General features: G+C 42.3%; 1 protein-coding gene across 1 annotated transcript in view; it reads left to right on the top strand.

Annotated features, from left to right (window-relative positions):
- CIB3 (calcium and integrin binding family member 3) overlaps positions 1–10,100 on the top strand; it is a 39,998-nt gene that overhangs the window by 18,541 nt on the left and 11,357 nt on the right. The window contains exon 2 of the mRNA XM_018555660.1: positions 1,423–1,457. Coding sequence (XP_018411162.1) covers positions 1,423–1,457 — 35 coding nt within the window. The remainder of the gene's footprint in view (positions 1–1,422; positions 1,458–10,100) is intronic.

Here is a 10,100-nt window from a genome sequence, read left to right as displayed (position 1 = left end):
TGTTGTGTTGTGGCGGCGGGGGTGCGTGGGGGTATACATAACCAAACACATCAGATATGTGTAATGGTTTGTATCGCATTAGCCTTAGCTGCTTCCTTTTCTTCTAGCAGATATTACATTCAGCGGAGTTGTGAGAAGAGTCTGTCAGCAGCTACTTAGACAAGTTGCATGGCTTTCCTGACCCCCTCAGCTCTCTCCTGCATTCACAGCTCTCATATTATTATCCCCATAGAGTTCTGTGAATGGATTAGGAAATTCTGTCATTCAACTGCTCTCTCCTCCATTCACAGAACTCAAAGCATTGTAGAATCATAGTAATATGAGATCTGCAAATCAGAAATCTAATGTGTTTGGTACTGTATTCCCCTGCCCTTTAAAGCAGAACCTCTAGGCAGAATTTTTCTTAACCCTAGCAGTGGGGCTAACCCTGAACTGCAAGGGTTAAGTGCTCCTGTTTTTCTAGGTGCTAAAAAAAAAAGTTAGACCCACTGCATGGGTTAAAAACACCTTTGCCCAGAGTACTTCTTTAAGTATGAAGTGTAAGCATGCATATCATTCTTTCACTTTTATCTCTCAATCGGTTAAACAAAATATACATTTTGTTGTGCATATTTGAAATATATATTCAATATTTTATATGATTTTCATTATATCACTGTTGCTGCTGGGACTGAGGCCTACCTACTGCTTTGTGGAGAATAAAATGGGAGATAAGCACCTTAAGCACCACTATTTTCCGTATGTCAGTAATACATAGGGACACGAGTTCTTGTAAGAAGTCAGAAAGAAAGACTGGGGATCAGTTGGTCTCCAACCTTATTATATTTTTCAAGAACAGGCACCAGCCAATAAGCATCATCCAAAATAACAGAAACTGAGGATGTTCTACACACACACTTACTCATGATAACATGTGTTTATCTCAAAGGTCTCATCTTCTGTGCCAAGTCTCAGGAACACCTAACATGGACCATTTTGTTCGCTAGTTGAACAGCTGTGAACCTCAGGACAAATGCACTCATTACTTGAGATTATGTTAAAGTGTCTAGTTGTTGCCTACTTGCAGATGATATTTTGTAATCATCCTTGATCATATGTAACGACAAGGAGACTAAATGCCGAAATAAATTACACTCCTGGATATTGTTTCAAAATAGACAATGTAAATATTGTAAAGAATAACAATTAAAGGCACAAGATAGTGTTTCCAATGTAAATATATATATATATATTTATTTACTTATCAATAGCTTGCATTGTCATGCTAATTGCATCAGCTCTTGCTAATTTGATCAGCAAGATCGATAAGCTTTCATTGATCAATAATTTAGTGGCAAATATTTCATCATGTACATTACCCAAAAAAACAAATAGTCTGAATTTTTAATAACATGAATGTATATTGTATATGTTTATTTGCAGGACTGTACTTTCTTTACAAGAAAAGAAATTCTTAGGTAAGTCACTATGTTAACTTTGTTATGCATAGTTTAGAGAACACCATTAAAGAGTTTCCCTTTGTGTGCCTATACCTTTGCGATGCTTTAAAAGTGGATATTTTAGTCCCTTTAGGTCTGGTAGGAATGTTAGGGGGGGGCCCCAAAGTAAAAAAAAAAAGTGTGGGGTTCCACTCAAAAGTCATACCAGGCCCTTTAGTTCCAGTAGGAATTTTACCAGACCAGCACTGGCTTGGCAGAGGAGGAAAGGGGGGACGGACGAGTGCCCCCCCCTTCCTGCACCATACCAGGCCACATGTCCTCGACATGGGGAGGGTGCTGTCCAGCAGGGACCACCTTAAAAAGCACCTTGTCCCTATGGAGATGAGGACAAGGGCCTCTTTAAAAAAAAACCCTGGCCCGGTGGTTGTGGGGGTCTGCAGACAGGGGTGCTTATCTGCGTATGGGTGCCCCGTTTCTTATAGGTTGCACCCAGATGTCGCCCCTCTTGTGAATGAGTAAAGGGGTATTTGTTACCCTTACTCACCAAATAGTTAAGTAAAATGTAAATAAACACACAACACCTTTGAAAAAAAAATCCTTTACGTGAACAAAAAACTTAAAAAAGTGTCCTATCGATGTAATCCACCGTCAATCACATCGTCCAGTGATGTAGATACACTTCAATCATGATGAGTGATGCCCATCGACCCGTCCGATCCTGACAAACAGCTGCAAAATGACAGCTTCAGGCCGAATGTAAAGAAATGGACGGAACGAGTGGTGACGTTACGGGACTTGTTCACTCTATTGTTGACCAGAGACCTGTCATTCAATAACACAACTCTGTTTCTGAATAGCACTTGGGAGTTCCCGAATGCCATTCAGCCACACCCGACAGTTGGTATTAACTCCTTAAGGACAAAGGCCTTTTTCATGCAAGATTCTGCTAAGCTATTAGTAGCACCACAGAATCACATACTTCCCTGCAATGCACCTGTAAGTTTAACTCCTTAAGGACCAAGGCCTTTTTTAAAATTTTTGCTTACATGTTATAATCCACATTTTAGGTCTGAAAATTACTTAAAACCCCCAAACATTATATATTTTCTGAAAGCCTAGACCCTATAGAATAAAATGGTGGCAGTTGCAAATTTTGATGTTGCACAACATTAACGCAACATATTATCAAACCCCAAAATGTAGTGAGAAATGTACTTAAGTTAATTTAGTGCCCCAAAAGACATATAAAACCCTTGTTTTTTTAAAATCAAATATAAAAGAGGAGGGTACAACAAGTAAATAAATATCCAACATGCCCAGGTTAAAAATTGTGTGCATCCGTGAAACTGCAACAAAACTCAGTACCCTAAAAAGTCCCTTCACAACGTTTTAAAAGCCATCAGTTTAGAGATGCGCGTAAATATTGACCCTAGAATTATTGCTCTCATGCTGGCGTGTGTGGCTATACCCAACATGTGTAGCGCAATCATTGTTTTCTTACATAGTCGCACCCGACGCATTTGTCTAGGTGACGACACTTGTGCTCGCGGGGGACTTTAAAAACAATAAAAAAAATTAATTATACATTTAGTTTATTTAATATTATTTTTTAAACTTTTTATTTTTTTTAAAGTTTACTTTAATTGCTATCACATAGGTGTATTACAAGCCCCCCAGCAGATTGGTGCTGACAAGTACTCTTTAAGGTGATACTGAGGGTCCAAAAGACCCATAGTATCACCTTTACACTCTAAATAAGCTATTGAAGTGCAGATCGCACTTCACTAGTTTATTGCAGTAATGACAGCTCCGGGACTGGATGTGATGCAATACGTTTCGCTAATGGTCAAATAGAACAGGGAGGAGATCGGTGAACGGGCGCTCACCGCTCTCCTCACCAGCTTCCAGCTGACACCCGAGGGCCCGTAGGAGGGGCAGCGGAGCCTGGGAAACATGGTGGGGGTGTCGGGGAGGGGGGCAGCCACTATCGGATCGTAGAAGCGATCTGGTGACAGCTGAGTCGCCAGAATCGCTTCTACTGTAATGCTGGCCGCCGGCTCTACAAGTATAAATAGAGTCTGCTTAACCCCTTGAGGATCCATGACGGAATTATCCTGTCATGGGTCGCGAAGGGGTTATTGACATCTCCCAGACCCGAATGGCATTCGGGAGCTCCCATGTACTATTCAAACTCTCGAACTCCATTCGGGTCTGGGAGCCAAGGTGTTGTGTTAAATCAAGAACAACAAATCCGTTCATTGTGATTGACATGGATCTACAGTACATCGCTGGATGACGAGATTGGCAATGCATCTACATCGTTGGACATTTTTACATTTTTTTATTTAAAGGAATTGTCAAAACTGTGTTTGTGTTTTTTTTGTTCAATTAAAGGATTTTTTTTCAAAGGTGTTGTCTGTATATTTACATTTTACTTAACTCTTTGGTAAATGAGTAGGAGTAACTAGGGCTAGAGCACAAGGGAGGGCAGCATTTGGATGCCCCCTTAATGAAAGGGGGCACCCAGATGCAAGTAAGCCTCCCTTCCTACAGACCCTCACAACCACCGGGCCAGGGGCCCTTGTCCTCCTCCCCATAGGAACAAGGTTCTTTTCCAGGGGGTTCCCCCCTGGCAAAGCACCCTCCCCATGATGAGGGCATGTGGCCCGGTGCTGGAGGGGGGGTGGGGCCCTCACTTCCCCCCTCTTTCCTGCTGTGCCAGGCCACTGCTTGGAATAAAGGTCTGGTAGGAATTTTACTAGTATCGGGACATCCCTAGTATAATCACATTCATGGTGGGGACAGTATTGTACCAAACACAAATTGTTCAGTAATGTGTATGTTTCATATAAAGCCCACAAAAATGTGTTTTTTTACCTTAAAAAGCAATTCCAGGCAACAAAGGAGATCAATTGCGAAACTGCTAATATGCTATGCGGGATATACTGCAGCTGTGTTACAACATTCTCTCATTAATATCTTGATATGATTTTTGTGTTTGTCAGCGCAGAAACATCATATCTCCATGCATGAACACCATAAATCTACACATTTGTTTTTATTTATTTTGGAAGGAAGGAAAGACATTGGCATGTAAACTGTAGGTTTTCATACTGTAATATAATTCTAGAACACAGCCACGGTATTGCTGATAGTTAATAAAAAAAAACATGTGGCAGTATTGTACTAGTTGGCATTGCTGTACGGTCAGTAAGAAAAAGTTGATGTCATACCACAGAACAAGATAATGGTAATGGCTAATAGCTAAAGGTATTTGCTTTGATGTTGGTGCTGATCTATTTCAACATTGGCATCTGCACTGTCTTCCATCTGTTGCTTGCTAACTTGAAACCACTGAACAGCCTTTGGTCCACCAGTGATACTGATGGTTTCTGAGCCTCAGTAGCAGACATCACATTTTCCAGGGTAATACAAACATTGTTTAATTACATTTTAGCAGGGTTTTTTCCCCATCATACGTATATGCAACAATGGGTTAATTAGGGGTATGGAGGACCAGAGCTACGAGACGAGGCTACTAAATTTAAACATGTTCACATTAGAGGTGAGGAGATTAAGGGGGGATATGATTTCCATGTACAAAATGTTTAATGGCGGTAGTAACATTAGCGATAAACTGTTTAAAATTAACTCCGTTACAAAAACTAGAGGCCATCACCTAAAATTGATGGAAAAAAAATTCCAGCACAAGGGGCGAAGGGGGTTCTTCACAGTAAGATCAGTTAGGGTCTGGAACTCACTGCCACAGGCGGTGATTTCAGCAAATAATGTGGAATTGTTCAAGAAACTTTTGGACGATTTCTTAAGGGACCGTAATATACAGGGGTACGGGTACTCCTAGAATGAGATCCTAATAGGTTGGACTTGATGGACTAATGTCTTTATTCAACCTCAAATACTATGTAACTATGTAACAATGTAATAACTTAAGAGTGATTTATAAGTATACAACAATCCAGGGTTGTATTTAAATTTCATGTTGCCCTAGGTACAACCTAAATGACACCATTTTGTACAAGCTTTGCCTCTTTTATCATGCCATTATATGGGTAAAACCCAATGCTAAAATGTGCTAATAGCATGCTTTATGCTTAATACTCATGTCTAGATTTAACTGTACAGATCAAAAAACAAGAGAAAGGGAAGTTCCTGGAACTACAGTGAGTCTTCTGAGTGTCCATCTTACTAGCACATAACATGTAGTCATAAATGTCCAGTGGCGGTCAGAAAAGGATAACAAAATAAGATATAAAATCATCACAGTTGCACATAATAATATTATAGAGAAGATAGCCATACAGGTTGGGGGAGAGAGCTTCAGAGGAGTGATAGGCTCTAAAGAACTACAGGAGACAAGGGAGTCAGAGAGTAGGAGCTCTTGGAATAAGCAAAGAGGACAGTTTAAGTGATTTCTTTAGACAAGGTTAAAGATGTAGCTCTGGCAGTGTTGTGGATGGCTTTGGATGTTGTTAGTATTTTGAATTTTGTTAGTTGTGCAATCAGAAGCCAGTGAAGATATTGGCAGACACTCAGTCATTGGCTCTGGCAGCAGCATTTATGATAGACTGAAGAGAGGATTGCCAGTGTAGAGGTAGGCCAATGGGGAGAGAGTTGCAAGTGCATGAATTTGTAGCTTTGTGGTGTCATTAGTTAGGAAGGGGCATATATTAAAAAAGGTTACGGAGGTGAAGGTGGCAAGATTTAGACAGCAATTTGATATGAGGCTGAAAGGAGAGGTCAGAATTCAGGATTACACCTAACACCCTGGCATGAGAGGAGGGAAGGATAGTTATGATAGAGCTAATGATCTCGCTGGAAAAGTTGGGAGAGGGGGCAATATCATGAGCTCAGCTTTACAAAGATTGAATTTTAGGAAGTGGTATGACATGCTCACTGATATGTCAGTTAGTTAATTAGTAATGTGCAAGGGAGAATGAAGTGGGGAGCTGGGGAATGGAGAGATAGATGTGCGTGTCTTCAGCATAGAGATGGTATTGGAAGCAATGGGAGGTTATTAACAGAGCAGAGGAGGCAAGTTGTGAGTGACACTGAAGGAGCACTCAGAAAGGCAGGAGGAGAACCAGGAAAAAAAGAGTCTTGGAGGTCAAGGAAGTGGAGTTTTTTGAGAAGAGGGTGGTCAAAAGCAGCAGAAAGGTCTAATATCAAGAGTAGTGAGTAGTGGCTATTGATTTAAGGACAGTGTAACAGTGTGTGTCTGCTCCTGGGTAACACAGTGTCACAGTGCAGTCAGTAAGCCGATAAACTTACAGAGGCTGGAGTCCAAAACTCCTTAGCAGGGAAGTTTATTGTACTCAGTTAGTGACAACTTTTTCACGAACAGCACTAAGTCTTCTCAAGCCAGCTAGTAACAAAAACACATAAACAAAAAGCCTATCTCTGTCAGAGATCTACCTAAACATAGAAAACAGTTTCACCCTCACTGAATAAAGGTGCCAAGCTAAGTTTTTAAACACCTGCCAAACAAACATAACATTTTCTCAGGTCTCACGATACCTCTAGTGCAGTAGGCTGGGAGGTCTGTGTTTCACAGTCTCTCTCTCTTCCCAGTGACCTGTTAGCTGCATCTCATTTTAAAACCTTCTGTCCACACCCTGTTTAGGTGAGTTAACCCATTTTGTAACTGGCCGCCTTTTTCAACCTATTGCTAACATAGTAGCCAGCAATTACCTCACCCCGTGGCCAGTACAATCTGTCACAGACAGTTAGTAAGTCATTAATGAGTTTTAGAAGGGCTGTTTCTGTAAAGTGTTGTGAGGGAAAGCCAGTCTGCAAGCTGTAAACAGAGCCGTAGCTAGCTCTTTTTGCGCCCGAGGCAAGAAAAAAAAAACTGTGCCACCCAATGGGCATATGACATCACCCAGTGCCACACACCTACGGCGTCATGTGATGTCATGCACCCCGCCTCCAGTATGTGTTTTTTTATGTATTATTTATTTTTTATTACTTTTTATTTATTGTATTTGGAAGAGGGAGCCACGGAGAGAGAGAGCTGCCAGCTGTCAGATCCTGGCCGAGCGGCTCTCTCTCCTCACCGCTCGCCCATGCTGCTGTGACCGTGGCTCCCTCTTCCGCCCCCCGTGCCTGCAACGCTTCTTTCACTTCTCTTTGGATCCCTGCTGCATACAGGTGGGGAAAAGTAGCGGGGATGCAGAGGAGAGGCCCCACTTCTCCCTACTGGCTGCGTCCCCCCCCCCCCCCTGCACCTGTGCCCGAGGCGAGAGCCTCAGTCGCCTTGCCCTTGCTACGGCCCTGGCTGTAAAGAACGTTATCAGTGAGATAGCAGCTCTTATGGTTGTAGACTAGGCTTTCAAGGAGTTTGGAGGTAAACAGGAGCAAGGAGATGGGTAGTACCTTGTGGGGTCCAGCGGGGGCTTTTGAAGTATGGGGGTTACCAGTGCATGTTTTAGAAGGGAGGATAAGATGCCAGTAGGGAGGGAGAAATCAACATTGTGTGTAAGCAAGCATAGAATAGAGCAAGAGGGTGATCAGAGCAGAGGTGAGAAAATGGGGTCCAAGGAGCAGGTGGTGAGGCAGGTGTCAGAGATAGTTTTACCAACTTCCTCTGTAGCGACATAGTGGTGCTAGGCATAGGTCAAACACTTACTATTGGTCATAAGTGAGAACCTGAATCTTCTAAAAATAGTTTCAATATAATTTTGAATATTTATCTAATCAAGGAATATCTTTATTATTATATGTTTAACTAAAAGTTGTATTTTGTATTCATTTAAATTGTTTATTTAAAATGTTCAAACATTATTTAATTGATAGAATTATGTGTTAGAATTAAAATGTTGCAAAAGCAAGAGGTGCTAATTTTATCAAGTCAAGGTCACTGTGGAAGCCAGACAGTATGTCCCAGTTTAGCACTCAAGAACCCAATTGGCATTTTTAGAAACATAATGGGCAGGCGTAATGCTATGCATTAAGTAGCTATGACTAAGAATGCAGTGCACTTACCTGAGACAATGAATGAACTACCAGGTCAACTGATTTGCTTGTTATTTCCCAAGAAGTATATTTTCTATTCAATGCCTAACAAAACAGTTTGCTGTAAATGAAAGCCATTCATATTGATTTTCATATCATATTTCAGATTTTGCATAAATTGGATAAACATGTTTCAAAGCATTTCAAAGTGTGTCATGTATTCTAGATACTATATAATTTGTATTTACAAAAATTGTACAAAAGCTGTATAATCTTGTTGAGGGGCTTTGGGCTTGTGTCAATGTCATCTTTTTTACATCAGTTTAAAACGCTTCAGAGATCTTTCGCAAATATTTGACAGGTGCCTTTGGTCTGCTTCAAGTGTTTCAAGTTCCATTCCTGCATTGTAGTTTAGGATGCACGTATACTTCAAGCCAAAATGGACATTCAGTTTAAATCAGTTAAATATATTTCAGGTGCAACAAAACAAAAGGTGTACAAAGTATTACAGTTTGTTTTCTTCAGAAAGCAGCCGCAGCCTGAGTAGAAAAACCTATTCTCTGCCAGCATACTACCTTGTTCTCTGTATGGAAGCAGTGGTCTTTTTGCAGAGGTCCAACATGGCCCCCACCAGGGCCACCATTAGAAATCATGGTGCCCCATACAGCCTACATGGCTAGGCCCTCCCCCGGTCAGTCACCTAGAGGAGAGGAATGAGTCAAAGTACGGCGGGCTGGGACAGACCCGGTTGACTCACTGCAAGAGGGGGAGGTGGCAGCAGCATGTGCAGGCTGGCAGTGTAGAGGCTGAAAGCGCTGGCTAGGTTCTGGAGCTGCTCGTTCTGCTTCTCCAGCTTCCTGACCAGTACCTGCAGCTTCTTCACCTCCAGCTTGGCATTCACCACCAGCTTGTTGCTGTTCTTCCCAGTGGCGGACCTAAGGAACAAAGGGCTCTGGTGCAAGATTTTATCTCACTGACCCCCAAACCCCCCACCAGAGGCGCTTAAACTCTAATGTCCCCCCACAGTCTCACGCTATTATTATACATTTATATATCTCTGACATATACCACAGTGCTGTACAGAGAACACTGAGCCAGTCACATTAGTCTCTATACACAGGAGCTTACACTCAATGCAGAATGGCACCGGCTGTAGGGGAGAGATCACAGCAATACATTACACCTCAATGCAGAACAGTGTATGAATTGGACTCTGGACTTAGTAACGCACTGGACGCTGGACTTCATAGTCCACTGGACTCTGGACTTAGTAACGCACTGGATGCTGGACTTAGTAACGCACTGGACTCTGGACATAGTAAAGCACTGGACTCTGCACTTGGTAACGCACTGGACTCAGGACTTAGTAACTAATTGGACTCTGGACTTAGTAACGCACTGGACTCTGGACTTAGTAACGCACTGGACTCTGGACTTAGTAATGAATTGGACTCAGGACTTATTAACCCACTGGACTCTGGACTTAGTAACACACTGGACTCAGGACTTAGTAACGCACTGGACTCAGGACCCACCTGAGACCCCACACAGCCCACCTGACAGTGACCCTGCAGAGCCCACCATAGATCCTGCACAGCCCATCTGAGACTCTCTATGGTGGGCTCTGCAGGGTCTCAGGTGGGCTGGTCAGGGTCCCTTACCTGCCGCTGCTGGGCCCTGGCCTCCTCT

This window comes from Nanorana parkeri, unplaced genomic scaffold (genome assembly GCF_000935625.1).
Source record: "Nanorana parkeri isolate BGI_ZX_2015 unplaced genomic scaffold, ASM93562v1 scaffold207, whole genome shotgun sequence".
NCBI lineage: Eukaryota > Metazoa > Chordata > Amphibia > Anura > Dicroglossidae > Nanorana > Nanorana parkeri.
This window is presented reverse-complemented; position numbering and strand designations above follow the sequence as displayed.